Source organism: Odocoileus virginianus, chromosome 12, assembly GCF_023699985.2.
Source record: "Odocoileus virginianus isolate 20LAN1187 ecotype Illinois chromosome 12, Ovbor_1.2, whole genome shotgun sequence".
NCBI classification, from domain to species: domain Eukaryota; kingdom Metazoa; phylum Chordata; class Mammalia; order Artiodactyla; family Cervidae; genus Odocoileus; species Odocoileus virginianus.
This window is the reverse complement of record NC_069685.1, coordinates 63466885-63490436: the sequence shown is the minus strand read 5'-3', so window position 1 is coordinate 63490436 and position 23552 is coordinate 63466885. Positions and strand designations below refer to the sequence as shown.

Genomic DNA, 23552 nt, shown 5'->3' with positions numbered 1-23552 from the left:
AACACACTGATCATATCAAACATCGTTTTCCAACAACTCAAGAGACAACTCTATACATGGACATCACAAGATGTTCAATACCAAAATCAGGTTGATGATCTTTTTTTGAAGCCAGGAATGGAGATGCTTTATACAGTCAGCAAAAACAATACCTGGAGCTGACTGTGGCTGATCATGAGCTCCTTATTGCAAAATTCAGGCTTAAATTGAAGAAAGTAGGGAAAACCTCTAGGCCATTCAAGTATGACCTAAATCAAATCACTTATGATGATACAGTGGAAATGACAACGATTCAAGGGATTAGATCTGATAGAGTGCCTGAAGAACTATGGATGGAGGTTCTTAACACTGTACAAGAGGCAGTGACCAAAACCATCCCAAAGCAAAAGAAATGCAAGAAGGTGAAGTGGTTGTCTGAGGAGGCCTTACAAATACCTGAGGAAAGAAGTGAAACGAAAGGCAAGGGAGAAAGGGAAAGATACACCCAACTAAATATAGAGTTGCAGAGAATAGCAAGGAGAGAGAAGAAGGTCTTCTTAAATAAATAATGCAAAGAAATAGAGGGAAACAATAAAATGGGAACGACTAGAGATCTCTTCAAGAAAATTGGAGGTATCAAGGGAACAGTTCATGCAAAGATGGGCACAAAAAAGGACAGAAATGGTATGGACCTAACTGAGCAGAAGAGATTAAGAAGAGGTGGCAAGAATACACAGAAGAAGTATACAAAAAAAGGTCTTAATGACCCGAATAAGCATGATGGTGTGGTCACTCCTCTAGAGCCAGACATCCTAGAATGTGAGGTCAAGTGGGCCTTAGGAAGCATTGCTAGAAACAAAGCTAGTGGAGGTGATGGAATTCCAGCTGAGCTATTTAAAAATCCTAAAACATGATGCTGTTAAAGTGCTCCACTCAACATGCCAGCAAATTTGGAAAACTCAGCCGTGGCCACAGTACTGTAAAAGGTCAGTTTTCATTCCATTTCCAAAGAAGGGCAATGCCAAAGAATGTCCAAACTGTAGTAGAATTGCATTCATTTCACATGCTGACAAGGTTTTGCTTAAAATCCTCCAAGCTAGGCTCCAGCAGTATGGGAACCAAGAACTTCCAGGTGTACAAGCTGGGCTTTGAAGAGGTAGAGGAACCAGAGATCAAATTGCCAACATTTGTTGGATCATGAGGAAAGCAAAGGAATTCCAGAAAAACATCTACTTCTGTTTCATTGACTATGCTAAAGCCTCTGACTGTGGGGATCACAACAAATTGTGGAAAATTCTTAAAAAGATGGGAGTACCAGACGACCTTACCTGTCTCCTGAGAAACCTGTATGCAGGTGAAGAAGCAAAGAATTGATGCTTTCGAAATATGGTGCTGGAGAAGACTCTTCAGAGTCCCTTGGACAGTAAGGAGATCAAACCAGTCAATCCTAAAGGAAATCATCTCTGAATATTCATTGCAAGGACTGATGCTGAAGCTCTAATACTTGGGTCAGCTGATGTGAAGAGTCAACTGATTGGAAAAGACCCTGCTGCTGGGAAAGACTGAAGGCAAAAGGAGAAAGGGGGCAGCAGAGGGTGAGATGGTTAGATAGCATCACCGCGTCAGTGGACATGAATTGTAGCAAACTCTGGAAGTAGTGAAGGACAGGGGAGACTGCAGTGCTGGAGAGAGTTGGACATGACTCAGTGACTGAATAACAATGACAAAATATATTAGTTTCAAAATTTGAGTTTAACTTGTGAAATTAACTGTAAAATAATTTTTTAGTTATATTAACTTTTGATTTCACCATCACATTAGCATTTTAGGCTCAGATGGTAAAGAATCTGCCTGCAGTGCACGAGACCTGGGTTTGATTCTTGGTTCTGGGAAATCCCCTGGGGACGGTGGACTACAGTCCATGGGTTTGCAGAGTTGGACATGACTGAGCGGCTGACAGTATGCTCTGAGAACATCGTTCTGTAACCTAGACCATATGTAGCACTTAGGGAATTTAACACACACACAAAACAATTTTTACTTTTATAAATCAAAGATTGGTAGTTTTTTTTTTTTTCCCCAGCTGCATGCTTGGCTTGTAGGATCTTAGTTCTCCAACCAGGGATCACACTTGTGCATCCTGTAATGAACTTGCACACATTCCTAACCACAGTACTGCCAAGGAATTCCCTTGATCAGTAGCTTTTCATTACAGAGTTTTAAAATATGTTCAGAGTACAAATACATACCAAAATTTGCTAACATTACAATATATCTATAGCATCTGAGCTAGTTCAAAAATTGCAAAAATCTGTTAAGAAAAGAATTAGGAAGTCCGATGAATTCCAAGAGAAACATAAAATTTATTCATGTTGTTATGGCTTTGCGATTAATTGAGCAGCTTTTTCCCCCTCTATTGTTTTGATGTATTGGTCTCCAAAGGCCTTCAATATTTGTTTGCATTTATCTTCAATTCATCTTAATTAGGGAGTAGAACAAAGGCAGTACTCTTTTGCCTTTAGAGTTAGATGCTTCTTGGGACCCTCACGGCATTAGTCATCATTAGGGTTGTTTTATCCTCTTGAAGATGCTACAGGTTGTACTCTTTGGAGACTTTAAAGTACTCTCTTCCTAGTCATCTCATTTAATTCAGTGTTTCAGGGTATATTTAAATGCCAGAAAGAGACATCTGAACAATAAAAAATGTGATATCTTCAGAACATTTGTTAAACCAGTAAAACGTTATTTTCTCTACTCCGGTCATTTTATAGAGGACCTTGATTGTAGACCTTGATTATTGGAAACTCCTGAATACATAAATCAATTTTGATGGTTTCTTTGGTCTAAGGATAGTGTGACTTAATAATTACTCTAATAAGTTCCAATTAATGAGAATTGTGACTTCATATTAGATTCCTTCTAATGAGTACTTTGTCGTTTTTTTTTTTTTTTAACTTTGTCATTTTATATCATCAGAAAACTGTGTTTACTGGTCTGGAATTAAGGAAAGACTTCCATTTGGCAATAGGTGGTTCATTAACACATGGAAAGAAATAGACTGGCTGACACCCTTCTTGCCAATTGCGAGTGTTTTTTGTTAAAAGAGAAGAAAAAGCTTGTCTTGCTTTGGGGGATGAATGGTGGGGGCAGATACTTTATCTAGGACTCTTGTGTTAGGTTTTCTTTTAGGTAAAATATGTTTGAAAAAGGAGACATTGAAATGAAACCAAGTATGGTAGTCACAAGTTTCCAAATGATAGTGAACGTGGGAGTATTAAGGAGAAATTTATTAATAGGATACCTCAGCAGTTAGCCAGTCTATAAATATTTAAAGAAGATCACATTTCATTGAATAGGATTTTAGGATGTTACACAGATCTAAAGAACCTTAAGAGGTCATTTAACCCAACCCCTCACTTTAGAAATTATAGAATTGAGGCTGGGAAAGGGAAAGTAAATTGAAATGAATATAACTGGTTGGTTATAAGGCTAATACCAGCCCAAGGTTTCTTTATTATCTGCCTAGTGTTCTGGTTCACTACCATATATTATTACTCTCTGAATTACTGTGCTATCGGAAAGATTAATATAGTCTAAATATTTTGTGAGAAGTGTGATTATGATTGAACTAGAGGCTAGAATGTATAGTGATTTGTTTTCTTTAGGTTTGTCAGAAGCTTGTTGTAAAATCAGACCAGAGAACTTTAATTTCTTTCACCATAATTGATAAAGTAAATGATGAATAAGTATAAGGAGTTTTAAAATTTGGCATGTAAATGCTTTTTAAATTAAATGTCATAAGAATAAGGAACCCAAGTGTATAATTTAAGAGGTTTTCCTGTTAAGTGTAACTACCATAAAAGTATGGAGAGAGGCACAGAATAATCAGGTCAGAATTGAATGCTGGCAGAACAATGACATAACCTAGTTCTTTTTTGTGTGGAAGTCACCTCCTGGTATAGGAGGAAGGGACATTCTCATCTCATCCCTTGAAATGCTTTCTCTGCTGTTGCAGTGTGAGACAGACAGCTGAAGAGATTAGATTTTGTGTGGCTACTGATGTCTCCAAACTATTTTATTTCATGTATACTGATATTGGATGTCTGTATACTAAGTTATATCTATTTATGTTGAAATCTAGAAGCCTTCACTCTTAGGGGAGGAGGATGAGTGAGACAGCAGGAAGAGATCAACTTTCTAAGCCTCCCTTTTTGTTTTTGTTACAAGGTGTTTGTCCAGTTGTTACTTTTGTCTAGTTTTAAAGAAATTATGCACATTGTTTGAAATAAGCAAAAGAAAATTTGAATAATTTTCAAATAGACTGCCTTGATCTCTTGTAGTTTAAAATCGTTTATTTTTGCTTGCATTGGCTCCACTGATTGCACTTAAATATTTCTTCCGGAAGGACTTCTGATCTGTAGTCTCACTGGCGAATGAAATGAGTGTAAGCACTTGAATTTGAAATGCATGTTTTTTATATTTAAATTGCTGTTCTCTGCTGTAGGAAGAGCTCATGAAAACCATCTATAGTTCATAAGGCTGGACTCTTGCAGTGAAATTAGAGGCCATTAGAACTATTGGTCTTATTTCTGACTGAATTAGTTAACTGCCTGTTAAGGTTCAGAGCTTATTGACCAATAGGCATTTATTACCCTGGCCATAATGACACAATGATTTCCATTAAATTCCCGGGTTTATGGAAATAGAAAAGAGATCTTGCAAAGAAAGTGGTTAGTGGATGCATTTAATTATTAGGATTAATTAGGCATTTAAATGTGGGTATAAAGTATGTTTTAAAAACAAGTATTTCTGTTTCATTACTCTGAGCCAATTGTGCTGAAGGGAATGATGGTTTTGTTGTTGTTTCTTGAAAGTACTTCTGGTTCTCTTGTTTCACAAAGTGTATGTACTGAAATTGCTGAGCCATGGCTTCAGAGAGAATTTATCAATAGTACAAGATATTTGGTAGTTTAACATTTGCCATTAATAATATTCAGGATAATTTTGAAAATAACATGGTTGGTATAGGATATTAACTGTTCTCATCTGGCAGTTTAAGAAGATGATTTGTCTTTTTTTCCAAGGACTTTTAATATAAGAAATTCAGAACCTGTATTTCTGTCACTTCTGTATTTTTATTTAATTATAGTCACAATTTTATAATTAATAAGAATTCTATACATAAGATATCAATTAAATTAGTGGCTTGGTGCGTCATTTTTGAACTTGTAGTGGTTAAAAATGTATCTTAGAAGATAGTTAAAAGAACTTATTAAAAAATTAATATATCCTGAAAGAAGGTACAGAGAATGACAGATTATGAAGTGGAACCTAGTTTTTAAGCTTTTGGAATTCTATCCGTTTCATTAAGAATTGATGTGGGATCTGAATATTCATCTTTAAGATCATATGAAATGATAAGCTGTAGAATCAGAGCTCCTTCTCTGTAGAAGACTCATTTGCAAGTGTCAGCCAACATTCCTTTCAAACAACTTGAAATGGGTTTCTTAATTTGCTTAAGTAGTATAGTTTCAGAAACTTAATGCAACTAAAGTTCATTTGCATTTCCTCTGGACAAGATAAATCCACTTCATTGATACTGGTTTGGATAATTTCTCCCCAAGGGGCAGTGCATCTTTTTCAGACTCGGAGATCCAAGAGCATTATGGGAAAAGCTTCCTAGGTTAAATTCATATCTGTCTTGGCTAGGGAGCTTTGCTGAGCCCGTAAAAGATGTAAATATGGATTTAGTCTTCTGGATTTTATTGTCTAAGGAAAGGAAGGAGGAGAGAACTGAGGTTTTGAAAGACATTGAGTTCAAGGAGTGAATTTGGAAGTGGTCAGGATTGCAAATTCAGGAAAAGCAGAATGAGAGGAGGTGTACTAGCAAGATGGAATTCTTTACTAGAAATATTTATTGATGGATAGATTATATGTCTATGGTAGGCTGTAGGTATCTACATATGAATAAAAAATGATCCTTTCTTTCAAAGAACTCATTTTCTGTTCGTTCATTCATTCATTCATTCATTCAGTAATCATGGGTTACCTACTTTGTGTCAGATACTACCTTGGAGATACAAAGATGAAAAGGCATTGTTTTTGCACTTCAGGAGCTTCTGGGTTGTGAAATCTATTTCTGACATTCCCATTTGAAACACTGAAAAAAAAGCTTCCCTTATAAATGCTGTTTAAGGGAAAGCTACATGTTGCAGTTGTGGAGTCCTGACTTTAGAACCAGACAGTTCTGGGTTTGAATCTGTTCTGTCATTTTTAAGCTATTACTATGGGCAAGTTACTCAACCTTTACCAACTCAAGGTCCTAATCTTTAAAGGAAGACATAATAATCTACCTTGCAGGATTAGTGAGACTAAGTAACATTACTCGTGTGATAGTGCTGATCACATACTAATATCAGTTCCATTTCTTTTCCATTCCATAATATTGTCAGTCCTGTAATCCAGTGACATCTTATATGAAGTAGGTCATTATGAATTGGCTGGATAAAATAACTACTGTTTACAGTATAACTTTTAATGCAAAAATGCTTAAAACATTCTGAACAGCTGGCTTGAAGATGAACTTTTGAAAAACAATTGCTTTGTAAGTTGGGAAGGATTCATATTCAGTTTCATAAGCACTTGTTTATGTGTTGCTTTGAAACAGTTCTTTAATTATCTAATGTGCAGCTTTTATATACCTTCCTAAGTTGATTATATGCTTTCTGAAAGCTGACATTAATTGTCTCTCCTTATATACTTCTGTCGTGCTGAATACATTATACATGGTAGCAGAGAACACATGACTGATGAAAGGTGAAAGTTATAGAAAAAGGCCAAAGATGAATTCACTTAAAAATGCAGAATTGTTTTGACTCTGCAGCTTAAAACTTGTTAACAGGTAATACTAGAAAAGAGTGTTTCAATTTACAAGTTTTACAGAAAGAGAGCTTAAATGATAGGGGGAACAGTGTTAGCAATTTGTGATCTTGGGAAGAGATGTGTAAACACACCGTTGCTGCACCAAAGGTGCCAGTCCAAGAGTGCACCAGAATTACGTGCAGGAGAGTCTCACAGGTCAACGCCAGCCATTAATCTGAAACTCTCTAGCCATTGGAGGCATCAGGGGTCTGTAAATACACTCTTTGTGTATGATTACCAAGACTTAGATTTATTAATAGAGTTATGCAGTTGTACTCAGTGGCTGCACTTGTTTTCAAATGATTTTGTAAAATATAGATAAAGCCAGTGAACAGGTAATTTTTAGCATGTTGATATTATACCTCAATAAAATTTCTGAATATTTCTCAATCAAAATAATTTATTAAGTTGCTAGTTATGTAGGCACTGCTATGCTATTCTGATGGTTCTTTTGAAAGATAATTCATTTCCCCTATTTCTGCTGTTTCTTTTTTGGAATTGCTGCCATAATTTCATAGCAGTGCCTCACTCCTCGGACTATTACGCTGATGAATGGAAGCATCCTGTGCTTGTTGGCAGGCACTAAGTAGGCTCTAAGCAAACTAAAATTCATTGAATCTTAGCAGGGCTATTAAGAAAATAAGTGCAAATTGTCAGAAGAGAAATTTGTTACTTAACATCATCCCTTGACTCTTGGGTAAGAAATGTTAGGCAAGAAAGAGACTGTTCCAATTTGTCATCCTCCTGAGACCTGGAGATGTTATCTGCAGGGCTGAAATAAGCTATTCCTTTCTATAAGCAGAGAAAATGAGAAAATGGTTTATGCCCAGATTGGTCCATTTAGTTAGGAGGACAGTCACATAAATAACTACCTAAGAAAACAAAAACAAAGAAAGAAAATGGGAAACCTGAGTCCCTAATGTAGACCCTTTCAGGATTAAAGTCTCTGTAAATACTATGTGCAAAACAGAACTCCCCAAGTAGGGTAACTGTGATGTGCTAAGAGGATGACGTTATGAACTTTAACCTCTCTTTTCCTTAGTTTTTCCCTGTATAAGAATAGAAGTCATTTTCTTTTCATATCTCATAGGGGAAAGCTAGATTAGCTCATGATTGAGAGAAAGCACTGGCATCAAGGGGTTACAGAAATGTAATGAGGATAATAATGTAATTACTGAACATGTGTCAGCAGTAGGATGTGACTATTTAGAAGTGCATAAGGTCCCAGGATGTACACAGAGAAACAACATATATCAACTAGTTGGCATCAAGTCCTGTTTATTATGTTTCTCTTACTTAGTTATTTTTCTTTAAGGTATATAAATATATCCACCTTAGTGAGACAGGGAAATCTTTGGGGGTGAGTCATAGGGTAGCAGGAAGAAAGTGGGAGGCAGCATGACGTAAGTGAAAGAGTATGGACTTTGGCATTAGTTCATCCTGTTTGAATTTTTGCCCACTAGATGTGCACCTTGAGCAAGTCTCTTTACTTCCCTGAACTCTTCAAGTCCTTCATTTTAAAAATAGGGATGATAATGCCAAAGTTATTAAAGGAACTGAATAACTCATCTCAGGCCATTCTTTCCCACTGAGGTGTGCTTTTTTAGAGCATAGTACCCTCTTTATACTCTCAGGCCTTTGTACTCCTCCCTGCATTGCTCTTTCCTTGGCTGGCTTCTTACCATCCTTAACTCTCAGCTTAAATGGTACCTTTCCTGGGTATGTTTTAAAATAAGGTATGTCTCCCCCACCAGTTATTCTTTATTACTATACATGCTTTGTTTATTGTCCTTTCACAACTTATATTTTATAATTTTTTTCACCATGTACTTGTTTACTCCTGCAATAGATGAATGCTTTAGAAGTGCAGAGACGGTATCTGTGTTCTCTCCCGTGGAGTGCCTAGCAAAGAGCTAATCATACAAATATTTGTTTAAAGAATGAATGAATGAATGTAAAGCATGTGGAAGAGTGTTGGTAAATTAAGAGGCACTTAGTGAACAGTAGGTATTATCGCATTGTTAGTAATTGTACCTCTACTTACGATGTAGGTAACCATTCTTTCTCTGCTTCCTGCCTTAGGGCTCCAGGAGAGGGCACTGGACAGTAAAGCACTTGCATATTTGCCCCTTCACTGGATGTCAAAGCCAAGAGAGAAATGGTTTCCTTCTCCTCTAATTAAAATGTAGCAATCAGTTCTGGTTACAAGGCGTTTGGTTATATTCTGTAAGTCAGCAAATACTGAACCATTGCTCCTAGGGGAAATACAGAGTTAGGTTCCTGCAGGTCTCTGGTCACAACATTTTTGTCAGACGATCTACACATAACCTTGTTTTATGTGTGCTTCTGTTTAAATAGACCCGAGTTAATGTATATTGTGGATTCATTAACATTGAACTCATGGCCAGAAGCGCTGTAAATCATTCCTGAACAAGGCTTATCTAAGACATGTATTTTCTCTGTAAGGACCATAATAGACTTGTACCTAGAAACACTCTAGACCTACACTTGGGGGCCAATTAAAACAGTGAAATCACCAATGAAAAGGATACTTGTTTACTTTTGACATCTGAAATAAGAAGACAACGTGTCAACTTGTCTTAGGAACATAGGGATTGGGTAGCTCAAATTTGCTCTGCTCTGCACATGTCTTGTAATGAACATGAAAGCACAGTAGTATTGATTTTTAGGGTTACAAATAAATTTTAGTAAGTAGTTGAATTCACAAATATAGAATCTGTGAATAATGAGATTAATTATACATATTGCTATCCACTTTTTAATCTCACAACTTCATATTTTTGGCTTTACTTTAAATAGTTTATATAAATATAATTGTTTAGGAAACTGTTATACAATAGTTGTTCATTTTATACAAAGCGCATTTCATTTTTAATTGTTCTTTTTGTTTCACAGTAGGGTTTGCAGTGTGTATTGTTTGTGTGTGCTTTTCACTGAGATGTCCAAAGCAGCATTTTACTTTTAAAAATACCTTTAAAACTTTTAAATCATCCTCATGACTCACAACCCTGAATTTGATCTTCATAGATGTATCCCTTGACTTTATTTGGGTTCTGCTTTGACCTTGTTTGAAAGAGTTGGCAAATGGGTGAAATACTAGTAATAAAAAATCAAACCTGAAAAGAAGAGTTATCTATTCACCTGTGAAGGACATTTGGATTGTTCTCAGTTGGGGAAATTCTGTGTACAACAGTGATAAACTTTCATGTACAGGTTTTGTGTGACCATCTGTTATTTTTCTAGGAAAAACACCTAAGACGTAGGATTGCTAGATTATATTGTTAAATCTTCCTTGGAAGAAAAACTATGACAAACCCAGATGGCATATTTAAAAGCAGAGACATCAGTTTGTTGACAAAGGTCCATATAGTCAAAGCTATGGTTTTTCCAGTAGTCGTGTATGGGTGTGAGTTGGACCATAGAGAAGGCTGAGGTTTGAAGAACTGATGCTTTAAAATTGTGGTGCTGGAGAAGACTTTTGAGTGTCTCTTGGACTGCAAGGAGATCAAACCAGTCAATCCTAAAGGAAATCAACCCTGAATATTCTTTGGAAGGACTGATGCTGAAGATGAAGCTCCAGTACTTTGGCCACCCGATGCAAAGAGCTGACTCATTGGAAAAGACCCTGATGCTGGGAAAGATTGAGGGCAGGAGGAGACGGGAGTGACGGAGGATGAGATGGTTGGATGGCATCATTGACTCAATGGACATGAGTTTGAGCAAGCTCTGGCATATGGTGAAGGACATGGAAGCCTGGTGTGCTGCAGTCCGTGGGGTTGCAAAGAGTGGAACACAACTTAGAGACTGAACAACAAAATAGTTAATCTGTATTTTATTTTATAAGAAACTGAAAAACTATTTTCCAGATATTTGCTTTCCACTAGCACTGTACGAGTGTTCTACTTGCTTTGTATCTTCACCAACACTTGGTTATTGACATTGTTTTTTCATTTTGTTTGTTTGCTATTCAAATAGGTATATAGTGGTTTACTTTTCATTTTCTTGACTAATGTTGGCTGTTAACTAAAAGATGTTGAACATCTTTTCATGTGCTTATTTGCCATCTCAGTAACCTCTCTGTTGAAGTGTCTGTTCAAATCTACTGCTTAATTTTTATTGGGTTCTTTGTTTTTTTTAACTCAAGTTTTCATAGTTCTTTTATTTCAGCATTATTCTTGAAGGATGTTTTCCTGAAGGTTTATAGAATTTCAGGTTTATATTTCTTTTCTTTCAGCCCTTTAAAGATGTCTTTAGTGTGCTTTCTGGCCTTCATGGTTTCTGATGAAAAATCTGCAGTCATTGGAAATGTAGTTTTCCTGCAAATAATATGGCATTTTTCTTGGATTGCTTTCAAGATGTTTTTCTTTGTTTTTAGTTTTCAGTATGTCAATGCAGGAGACATGGGTTTGATCCCTGGGTTGAGCAGATCTCCTGCAGAAGGAAATGGCAACCCACTCCAGTATTCTTGCCTAGGAAATCCTATGAACAGAGGAGTCTGGGGGGCTGTAGTCCATGGGGTCACATAAAAGTTATACACACAACAACAAATGCTGATTATGATGCTTTTTGACACGGATTTATTTGGGCTAACTCTATTTGGAATTTGCTGACCTTGAATCTGTAGGTGTATGTCCTTCACCAAATATGGGAAGTTTTCAGTTACTTCAAGGTTCCCCTCTGCTTCACATTTCTTACTGTCTTATACTGGGATACCTGCCAATGACATGAAGGTTGTAGCTTTTGTTATTGTCCAGTGTATCCCTGAGGCTCTGAACATCTTTGGTTTTCTATTATCTTTCTCTCCGTTTTTCAGATGGGTAATTTCTTTTGGTCTGTTTTTAAATTTACTGATTCTTTTCTCTGTAATCAAAGTTCTGCTATTGAACCCCTTCCTAGATATTTCAGTTTAGTTATTTTATATTTAATTTTTTTATTTGGTTTTTCTCTATATCTTTTATTTCTTTGCTGGGGATGTCATCTTTTTTGCAAGACTATTTGCCCATCTCGCAGCATGAATATAATAGTTGTCTGATCATGTTAACTTCTGTGTCATTTTAGAGTTGGCATGTGTTGATTTCCTTGTGAGTAGAGATTTTTTTCAGTTCTTTACAGGTGAAGTGATTTTGTTTATATCCCAAATACTTTGATATTATTCATTGCATCTTATTTACAATTTAAGAAGAATAAATTTGTTTATTTTAATAAACTATTCACCTGATTAGATTTAGGCTGTAAGTCTCAGCCCATATTTTGTGGACTTTGGTTCCAAAGTCGGTTAAGTTTTCGGAGTTTTTGTAGTTGTTCTGGGACCTTGCCTTTGTATGCACCACCCAGTGGCCAGTTTGAGAACCAGATGGTAGTCTGTCCCGTAGTTTAGTTCTCAAAGCTTTGGTATGCTATTTAAGGTCAGATCCAAACACCTCTTTATGGGATCTCTCATGAGCTCCCTCCTATATCTTTTTAAAAATTCCCCAACACTTTCCAGCTCTCTGGCTGGCTGCCCTCTTCCCTTCTCATCCACTAGCCAAAACTAGGGCTTTAGTTTTCTCTGCGCTGCCATGCATATCCTATAATTATGTCTTTAATGAGGCATCAAGTAGTGAAAGGGCAGAGAGACAGAGCGAGAGAGAGAAAAAAGCTCTGGGACTCATTCTGAACTCTGGGCACCACAGGTCCTGTGATCAGGGCCCTCTTCCTCACAAGTTTATATGCCTGCTCAGCAGCCGCTGCAGTCACTCTCCCTGGCACTGTTGGTTTGCCTGAGGTGTCGGGTGAGAAAGAATGGAAAGAGGATTTTAAAAATGGGTTTTTTTCTACTCTTTCTGACCCTTGGGAGTTCTCTTTCTTGCTTCTCTGACTGGAATAGGACTTTTCTTGGAGAGCTTCTGTTTGCACAATTGAGTGTTTCCTTATTTTGAGCTGCCTTTGAATCCAAGATGGGAAGAATACATAACACAAGAGGAAGCTCATTGCTGCTTTGGTACTACTTTGAATTCTGGTCTCTTTCCTCAGTTCATCTACTGCATTGGCTGTTCAGAGATCTGTTCCATGAATTCTTTCCAGATGTGATGGTATTCAGTGGAAAGACGGGATGTTTACTCTATCTTGCCTAGAAATGGAACCCTTTCTCTTTTGAAAAGATCAAAAGTACATCGTTATGTTTCTGTAGTGGTAGATACTGAGGGGAAGACATTTTTCTTTTTCTTGGTTTTCATTGTGACGTGTGGCACCTTAATACACATGTGACAACGTAGAAAGATTACCTGATATAGGAAGGGGAAAGACATAGTCTATGAAGTCCATTGTTTAGAAAAGCACACATGAAATATTTGCGTTAAGTTTTTTTTAGGTACATTCTTGCCTTTCAGCTCTGTCCTTACCACTTGCTCATGTCACCCTGTCTTGTCCCTCTTCTTAGTATGCTTTCTTTTCTGGGCACTCTTTATGTGAGCTGGCAGTTGACAATGAAGAAGCCATCAGTGGTTTCTGGCAACGCTCTTCCAACTTTGCTTCCCCAGTACCTGAGGAGTCAGAAGAGAGGACTATCCAAGGGATTGGGGCTATAGATGGAATGTAGATGGGTATTTATTTATGTTTCTTTAAAAATTGTGTGAACTCTTTTATTTTCTTCTGTAATTTTCATATAAAAATAATTCTCCATTGATTATTTTTTTTTAAAAAGTACCACAGTGGTGCAGGAAGTTCTGCATGTGTCAGAACAATGGTTATCATGGGAGTTCTCTGTATTTTTCACTCAGTTTTGCTGTGAATCTAGAATTGCTGTAGTTTACTAATTAAAAAGATTCTCTCCCAGAAAGTTCAAATAGATTGGACGTTTCAGGGGACATGTTATGTTATCATATAGTTTTGACCTCCATGGTATAATGCTATGGACTTGCATTTGAATTATACTTTGATGAGAAAAGTAAGAATTATGAAACTATCAGCTGTTAGATCAGAAAGATCAGAGAATGTGCAACTAATGGTGGGATTTCGTCTGCTCAAGGACACCTTGTATAGAACGCCTGTATCCTGATGTATAGCGCTTCTGGCAATAATTTCTTATAGACTGCTTTCTGGAGGGAGTGGATTCCTGTTAGTCTGGTATGGTTTGGGTATAGCTACATTATGGTGCTTTTTTCAATAGTTAGTGAATCCTATAATTCCCATATGTTGGCTTCAGTGTTTTTCCTAATTCCCTTGGTCACCATTATTTTTTCCCAGTTTGCCCCTGGTTTCACACTCTCCCCAGGATCATTTGTATGTGTGAAGGCACACGTGCTCAGTGTTCTGGAGTAGAGGGAGGGTTGGTGGGGCAGGGGCACAGAGCTTACACTGAAGCCAGATGATTACTTGGAGAATGTTCAGATAATTCCCTGGTGTTTTTTTTTTGGCAAGACTTTACACTCCTCCTGTGCCACACCCATAGAGTGACGGCACAAGGTGTGGGCAATTCAGAACCATTACTCTAGGGGACTTCAAACTTCTTTCATTGTTTAGTTTCAAAGTTTACAAGGGAAACTCAAGATGGTACACAAGTTTTATAATCTGACATGAACATTAGCGTTAGGAATTCCTCCAGTGCTAGAAAATGACACCTACTTAGTTATTTAATTCCTGGTTATCGTTCATCTTTAACTGCTCATCAGATTTCTAGTTTCTTTTCAAAATATGATTTTCCCATAAACTGTTACTTTAACAAGTTTGATAGAATTAGTTTAAAATTAATTTAGGGTTAAGAAATAGCTGATATGGTATGAAACAATCATGATTGAGAGAGATTTCTTTTAGAAATTGATACTGTATGTACCAAAAGCAACATTGAAGAGAAAAACACTTCACAGCTGCAGATTTGGTTAGAACATTATGTTTAGGCCATTTGGGCCTTTGACTCTGGGTTACAAACTGAATAATGGTGTTTTCTAAAATAGCCTTCAATCTCTTGCATGTGCTTTCAGCATACAGTAAGACAGACTAGTGAAAAAATACAAGCATAGCTTTCTGGAGAGATAGGAATGATTACTCCCAGCTGAGCAGGTAAAACATTGCTACATGAAGAATGTGTTCTTTGCCGATTCTCAAGGTTTCATTTATTTTTATTTTTAATACAAACTGTCAGCATATAGAAGCAAAAGAAACTCCACTTGAAAATCTCAGAAAATTAAAGAAGCATAGCAAATTGTATTGCAGGTAAAAATCCATTTTTAGCCAGCAAACAAATAAGCATTGGCTGAGAAGCTTGCTGATGGCTCCCTTTGTTTCTCTTTGATTTAAAGCGTCATGCCTGTAATCTAATTAACATCGAACTGAGTTGCAAGTACAGTGGCCTGTTTGGTTCAATAATAATACATTTATATGAAAGGTTAATGAAATGAATTTTCCCTCCATCCAATTCATTAAAAATTGTTCCACAATCAACGGTTGCTAATGGAATAGAGATTAAATATTCATGTTCATAAATTTTCTGTGTCATTTCTGATTTTCCTTCATTTCTGCCTCCATAGGTTGGATTTTGCCAGTGTAAGAATTCCCAAACAAAAAGCTTGATTTAGAGGTTAATTGCACACTATTAGTTCTTTTATCAAAGAGGTAGTGTGGAATAGTAGAAAGAGTTTTTGGCAGCAGGGATGTTTCATAACCACCTCTTTTGTGCAATAGTTGTCATAAGAAATTCTTGCAGAATATCGTGAGGGTTAGTGATGAACTATGGAAAACAACTAGCATTGTGTGAGACACAGAGTAGCAGTTCAATGATAGCTAGAAGGGATTTTGGAAAATAAAGCATCTGTGCACTAAAAGTTATGGTTTTATAATGGCAAGACTGATATAGTAAGACTGGCGCTTGTTAATTCTTAGATAGGTGTTCAGGCTTGGACCTCAGAACATCTTATAATTCTAATCATCAGTATATCAGGATAGAGTCTTAGATTTTTGTGTGTCATCTGGTTTTTTTTTTGCCATCTCTTTCTTCTTTTCCACCTAGGCTAAGGGACTTGATTTAAAGTGCATATGATGTTTTTCCCAGGTAACAAATTTACTAGATAATTAAAGCCTACCCAATCAAGTGCCAAAAGTGTAAAGATTTTTAAAAGCAATTTTGATTTAAAAATTTCCAATTAAACAGATTACCTATTTATAGGCTTCTGAAATGGGAGATGCCAAACATAAGTTAACTATTCTGTTAATGACCAAAGGTCATCATTGAGATCATCAATTTTTGTTTTGTGCTTGCTTTTTGTCAGTTCCTCACCCACTTTACCACAAGTAATTTCTATTGTGTGAAGTGGTAAAGCAGATGAGCCACCTGATTAAATAGCAAATGCCAAGTTGAGACTCAATAGTGAGAAATTCACTTCTCTTCAGTTTTTAGAAATGTAGCCACTCTCTGTTTCATATACCATATGTGATATCAACTAGCATTCTTTGTTGACATTGTTATTATCATCCTCTCTGTAAGTGGAAATGGAACATGAAGTGGGGAGAAGTGCCTTGGCTAAAGGCACACAGCTGAAAAGCAACTGGAATAGGATTCTAGTGTCAGCCAATGAGTCTTTTCTGCAGCAGCTGCCCTGGAAGTAAGTCACATAGCTTCAGTTCCCAGCTTTTGTAGTAGTTATTTTTATTTGTTGAGTGTATACCCTTTCACTTTGTGTTTGGATGTTTGTTTTTAAAGGAAGACCAAACTCTAGAGCTCTACTGTCTAATACAGTAGCTACTAGTCAGTTGTGGCTGTTTAAACTTATTAACATTTAGTTTCTTAGTCACATGGGTCACATTTCACATGGTCAGTGGCCACAGGTGGCTGGCCAGAGGGTACTGTTATTAGACAGTATAGAGAACAGTTTCATCATTGTAGAAAGTTCTATTAATTTCTCTCTTGTCCTAAATGAGCATACATAACAAAATATGTTACAAAAATAATTTGTGCTTATGTATCCATCTGGGTTCCTATTTGATGCAAGACTATGGAAACTCATTGAGGACATGGGTCCTATCCCTTCATTTTTATGTGTCATATTTTAATGTGACATATAATTTATAATGTGTAATAAATTTTATAGTGGGCATTATGTGTACATTTACATTTTGCTTGTATGATGGATATGTTTTAAGGAGTACAGTCTTTTATTTTCTCATATAATGCCTTCCTAAAAAAGTATATGAACGTCAAATATGTGAGATGGCAAATGTACAAATATTAAACAAGAGATTGACAAATACAGTGAGTAAGGAGCATTAATTCCTAGGGAACTGAAAAATAAAATCTTAAATCATGCCTTTCCTTTTAAGATTCATTTAAAAATTTATATCCTCTAATTTTATCCTTTTCCATCAAAACTGAGCACAATTAGTTCTGTGTGATGTTAAAACTTTTGTACTTTTGCCATCTTGTAATCATTTTCACTTTTGACCCAATCATGGTTAGATTGTAGTTTAATGCTGGTGCTTTTAAAAACTAAAATCAGCATTTCTGTTTTTGCAATTTCTCCTCATTTTAAAATGAACTAGCAAGGGAAAAGTCAGTGGAATAGTTCTGTGACTTACCAGTATTGTTGACAAGATGGTGATGTTATGGTAGCAGGTGGTATGATGGGCTGGCAAGTATACTACCCTGTATAGAGATATTTATTCTTCAGAAGATGTTTAAAAAAAGTTCAAATTCAAACAGTGAAAAACAGGTTAGGAACATTAAAGTATATCATTTAAAAGTACAGATTAAATTGAAGGTGGAGTGTTTGGGAGCACTTGTACTAAGTAATAGATTATACTGTACATGTAAGTAAAGACTTAATTTTATGTATCATTACATATTATATACATTTATTTTTTGTTATATTTTTTGTTATGAATGTACATATGTACCTATGAGCATAATTTATCTTATTACTCATTTGAACCATGGAAGAGGAGGAAGTTTAGGTTATTATTGAGTTCAGTGATGTTTTAGAATTGTGAATAGATTGTTGAAAGAAAAGACTTAAAGGTCCTTCATTGCTTTCAGGGGTACTTGAGGGGTGAATAGCTTACTGTTTCACATGTTTAGCCTTTGAGTGTTTTTACTTTAACCCTATCTTAGTCTGTTTGGACTGAAATAACAAAATACTGTAGACTAGGTGGCTTAAATAACATTTATTTTTCACAGTTCTGGAGGTTGGGAAGTCCAGGATCAAGGTGATGGCAGATTTGGTATCTGGTAAGGGCTGATTTCCTGACGTCTTCTTGCTGTGCCTGGTCTCATGTGGTAGAAGGAAAGAGAGAGCACTCTGGAGTCACTTTTATAAGGGCACTAATCCCACTCTTAAAGGAATTAGAGACTCTTGAGACTCATTGTCTAATCACCTCCCCAAAGCCCCACCTCCAAATACCATCACACTAGCGATTAGGTTTTAACTTATTAATTTTGGAGTGACACACACAGTCTAGCAAACTCTCTGAGATGAGAAGAATGTACATTCACTAAGGACAAAATACTGACAATTTTAACCAAAGGATGTAAGCACTTTGGTCATTAATTACATTTTTATTACTGCTAAAATGTTATAAACCCTTCCTATTGTAACAGTTATTGTAGGTAGAAGTCAAGAAATTTTATACTCTTTCCCTCTAGACTGTGAGCACCTTGAGTCCAAGTCCTATCTTTATTTCTTTTTATTTGTGGTGCATATCACAGTACCTGCTTCTGTGGATTTTTAGAGAATGTTAATTGAAGTAGTATGGAAGGAATGAAACCATACTTGTAATCTACTTGTATTTCTATTATTTCTGAGATTACTTAGTAGCATGTGTGGAATAATCACTGAAGATTCTTTGTGGTAAACAACAAATATATAAATAACTCTATAACACTTTAAAATCTAGGCATTCCCCTTGTAGTCCAGTGTATTACCTAGCTCCTTATAAGTCTTTCTTCTTGGCTAAAGCTTCAGGTTAAAACCATTGTTCTCAGGGCATAGGGGCTCTCAAAAGTCAGTCCTTATTGTCTTCCCTTCTCTGTCTGTTGCATAACAGTGACCGGAATGTGTGTATATACATGAGGAGTGCTGAAACAGGGAGTGTATTATCTGAGGTTGGCTGGGCTCAATCCTAAGTGACCCAGATTTGTCCCTTTCCCAGATGCTGCTGCTTCCTATGAAACCTGTGATAGTAAGACAAGAATTAGGTCACATCAGTTTTCTTTAAGTTTAGTAAACAGCAGTGAAACTCAGTGCTTCTTGATCTTTCCTTTAGGAGAGACTGACAGAGAATCCTGTGGGGGTGGGGGTTGCTACATCTCCCAAGACCTGTTAGTACCAACTTCTTTTAGTCGGGTGGTTCAGGTTTTGTCTGGGAGCCTTACAGCAGTGAGTTTCCCAGTTGCTAATAGTCTTACATGGAGCAAGAGGGAGGAGTGAATAAAGCAGTGATAGGAATTGAATGCTGTTACAGTGAATAATGAAATGTTTTAAATATTTATTGGACTCTCCTTATGTTCTGTTAGTCTGTAATTATGTTTTCTTGTTTTCCTCATTAATTAATAATCAAAATAGCTTACTTTGTTAAGTATTTACTCTATGTCAGGCACTGTGCTGACAACTCTAAGCTTTTAATAGAAAGTCTGGTGACGTTGGGTTGGGGATTCTGGAAGGACAGAGGGAGGGTCGGGGAGGTCTTTGGCGTTGGGTGGGGGATTCTGGAATGACAGAGGGAGGGTCATTCTGGAAGGACAGAGGGAGGGTCAGGGGAGGTCTTCGGGCCTTCTCACCTTTACCTCTTTTCAGAATCTTCTCAGGAAGGAAACTGAGACTCTGGGCAGCGTGATCCAGTCATATCTTTCCTCATCTAATTTCTGAGAGTGCTAAGTAAGAAAACAAAATGTGTATGTGTTGTGCTGTGCTTAGCTGACCAGTCATGTCCGACTCTTTGAGACCCCATGGACTGTGGCCCGCCAGGCTCCTCTGTCCATGGGAATTCTCCAGGCAAGAATACTGGAGTGGGCTGCGATGTATTCCTCCAGGGGATCTTCCCAACCCAGGGATCCAACCCAGGTCTCCTGCATTGCAGGCAGTTCTTTACTGTCTGAGCCACAAGGAAAGCCCAAAAATATTGGAGTGGGTAGCCTATCCCTTCTCCAGGGCATCTTCCAGACCCAGGAATTGAATCAGGGTCTGTTGCATTGCAGGTGGATTCTTTACCAGCTGAGCTTCCAGGGAAGCAACTCCTTTGTTTATTTGATGTCATACCTTTCCATTAACATTGAACCACTAAGCAGTATATTCATCATACTTTTCTGAGACTTCATTTGGGAGATAGGAAAATCAGTTATTTTCTCAGTGAAGTAATGAATGATATGCTTTGATTTAAACATAAAAAATTATCAAAATTCATCGAGACTAATTAAATTTTTTATGCTTTTTCTCCAGTTTTATTGAGATTTAATTGACTTACAGCACTATGTTAATAGTTTAAGGTATATAGTGAAATGACTTGACTTAAATATATTCTGAAATGATTACCATTATAGATTATTGCATTTCTTAAAATATATACCTGAAATCATTAACCACAGACTTATTTTGTCTCTCTTCATAAGTAATAGTTTGTAAATATTTCATGTATATATTTACATATACATGTGTGCTGTGCTGTGCTCACTTGCTTCAGTTTTGTGTGACCTCATGGACTGTAGCCCGCCAGGCTCCTCTGTCCATGGGATTCTCCAGGCAAGAATACTGGTGTGGGCTGTCATCCCCTCCTCCAGGGGATCTTCATGACCCAGGGATCGAATCCCTATCTCTTTCATCTCCTGCATTGATTGGCAGGCAGGTTCTTTACCACTAGTGCCGCCTGGGAAATCCATACACACACACACACACACACACACATAAATTTTTAAATTTAGCTTTAATGTAGCATTTCTAGAATTATATAAACTATAGTTATTTTTAGTTGGAATGTGGTACATGTTGCCTCTTGGATTATAGAAATCACCTAAAATGTTAGATGAAAAGGGTAGTGAAAAATGTGTATAAACACATTAAAGATTAAAAAGTGACTGAGTCCACTGAAAGGAAGTGATCTTATGAATTAGTGATGAAAGTGCATTTACAGGTTATTGTCTTACTGAAGTCTGAGTTTTAACAGCTGCTGGTAGTTTAAACTAATAGAAGTCTGAATAGACCATAATAATTTGAGTATTCATTCTGTTTATGGATTGTTTTTTAATAGAAACACTGAATAGTATTGCTTATCTTAAATTACCTCAAAGCATAGTTGTAAAAATGAAATAAGGTAAGTAATTATGTTTTGTAAACATGAAAGGTGCTCTCTCATAGTGTGTATACATAATATAAAATTATGTATTAAATTTGAATAGTAGTTTTAGAAGTTGTTTGAAACTTCATTTAGAGCCCATAAATACAATTTGTTACAATTGAAAAGAATATTGGATGAAAAAGTTACATTTGTGTTACAAGCATAGAGTGTTGTAAAAATATTTAAATAGGCCAAGTATTTTAGAAGCAGATGTCATATAAACAATGAATGCATTAATAATATGTCAGTTTTATGTGTTATTTAATCAGGTTCAAAATCCTTTGCTGGTTATATACTTGAAACACTTTGATCATTTACTTGATTTTACTCTGTGTTCGAAAATAAACTATAAGTTCTTATGATCATTATGAAGTTTAAATATTTTATTAATTTTCTGGCCCTTTCTGTAATTAGCTGGAAGGAGGGATTTTTTTTTTTTATATTCACAGTTGATAATACCAGTTTTTAAACTAATCAAATTAAAAGATGCAAACAACAGCAATCTTATTTTGTTTCAAGCAAAGCACATGTATTTTAAATAATGGTTTTAAAATACTATGTCTGAAATACCACATTAAATGTAACCATGTTAAAAAAAAATATAGCCATGTTGTGTTACTCATTATTACAATTATCTTAATACTAATCACATGCTGATATATTCCTTTAATTAATGAGGAGAAAACAAAATAAGTGAAATTGGAGTGTCTCTCATTTGTCTTGCACTGTACTAGATACTTTGGTGAGATGTAAAGAAATCTCCAAACCCCTGTCCTTGAGGAACTTATGCTATTAAATTGGGGTAAAAGGTTTTTAAAATCATCAAAAAATGGTAAAATATTATATACTATTTGAATAAGTACCAAAGAATGTGATAAAATTAATATGTTCTAGAAGTCAAAAGAATGAAAGTTTTAAATATAATTTGCCTGCAAGAAGTGTGCTTACATTTTATGATGTTTAGAGAAGTCAAATTTGATTACAAACTCTTTACTAGGTTTTTGAACTGAGACCACCTCAGTGTTAGTTCTGCTGACCTGTTGTTCTAGTTGCAATAGAAGCTGTGGATGAATTTGCTTTTCTGGAAGGTACTTTGGATTGATTGCTGAGCTGGGCAGTTTTGTGAGCCTGTACCTGCATCCTTCAGCTAGACCCTCTGCAGGCCTCAGCTTTGAAGAAGAGTCTTTAAAATGTTGAACTTACACATTTTTTTCTGTTCTACGTTCACCTAAGCCTGAATAAGCCTGTTAGCTTTAATCTACAAGGTCTTCCACTACTTGGGTCTTCCATTTCTGGACTGGATGCAGCTGCTTGTGGTAGAAATACAGAAAATGGTTTGTGTAGGTTGGTTAATAAAGGATAAGGACCAAATAAAGGTTTCTGATCAACTTTAAAAAAAAAAAAAAAAAAAAAAAAAGAATCCTCCTCAGCCTGGTGGGGCCTAGTGTATAAGTAATACATGCATTATCTTTTATTTATTTCCAGGCATACTTCCGACAGGGTGTTGCCCTCCAGTACCTTGGACGTCATGCCGATGCCCTGGCAGCCTTTGCATCTGGGTTGGCTCAGGACCCCAAGAGTCTCCAGCTTCTGGTGGGGATGGTGGAAGCAGCCATGAAATCTCCCATGAGAGGTAAATATGATAAAAGTATTTGTCCCAACACTAATTTAAGTCAGAACATTTCTATTCTTTGAAGATTTTGACTCAGGCATTGAGAATTGATAGGTTATCATATTAGCTAAGATTGGATATTTTAGACAGAGGAAAATTGGAAATCACTGTCAATTGCTGACATTAATGAGGCACAATGGGACAGTGGTAAGGCCACTTGTCTGGAACTTTGTGGACCTAGATTGTATTTTTGAATATTTCGTTAACTAACTATACAACTTCTCTGGGTTTTAGGGTTATGTAAAGAATTCTTATGTTTTTTGTAGTTGTCAGGTTCTGTACATCTAAAACAAAACACCTCTAGTAGTAAATTGATCTGCTCAGCTGGACCAATATGCCATCTAGAAATAAACAAATGAGAGAAGACATTAGACATTTCTTAAGAGGAAATATGGATCTAACTGTAGGCTATGTCTAACATTTTTCAGAGGAACATTAAAAGATTATGTTGAATTAAAAGGAAAGAGAAAAATAAGTAGATATGTGGTTTTTACCTGTATTACTTCTGTGTTATACCAATTGGTATTCTGGAACAACAGATTGAAAATAGTACTGTGAAGGTTGGAGGTGTTCTAAGGCTCAGATAGGTGTTCTAAGGCTTCTGTTTGAGGAACATTGATTTTTGTGGAAAGAATTCTTGGGAGGATTGGGCTGAAAGTGTATACCA

At 36.3% G+C, this 23552-nt stretch overlaps 1 protein-coding gene across 3 annotated transcripts in view; it reads left to right on the top strand.

Moving 5' to 3' along the window:
• The window catches only part of TTC28 (tetratricopeptide repeat domain 28), a 563147-nt gene that overhangs the window by 259337 nt on the left and 280258 nt on the right, over nucleotides 1-23552 (top strand). For all 3 annotated transcript variants that reach the window (XM_070475504.1, XM_020876676.2, XM_070475505.1), the window contains one exon: nucleotides 22699-22846. In XM_070475504.1, the coding sequence (XP_070331605.1) occupies nucleotides 22699-22846 (148 nt within the window). The remainder of the gene's footprint in view (nucleotides 1-22698; nucleotides 22847-23552) is intronic.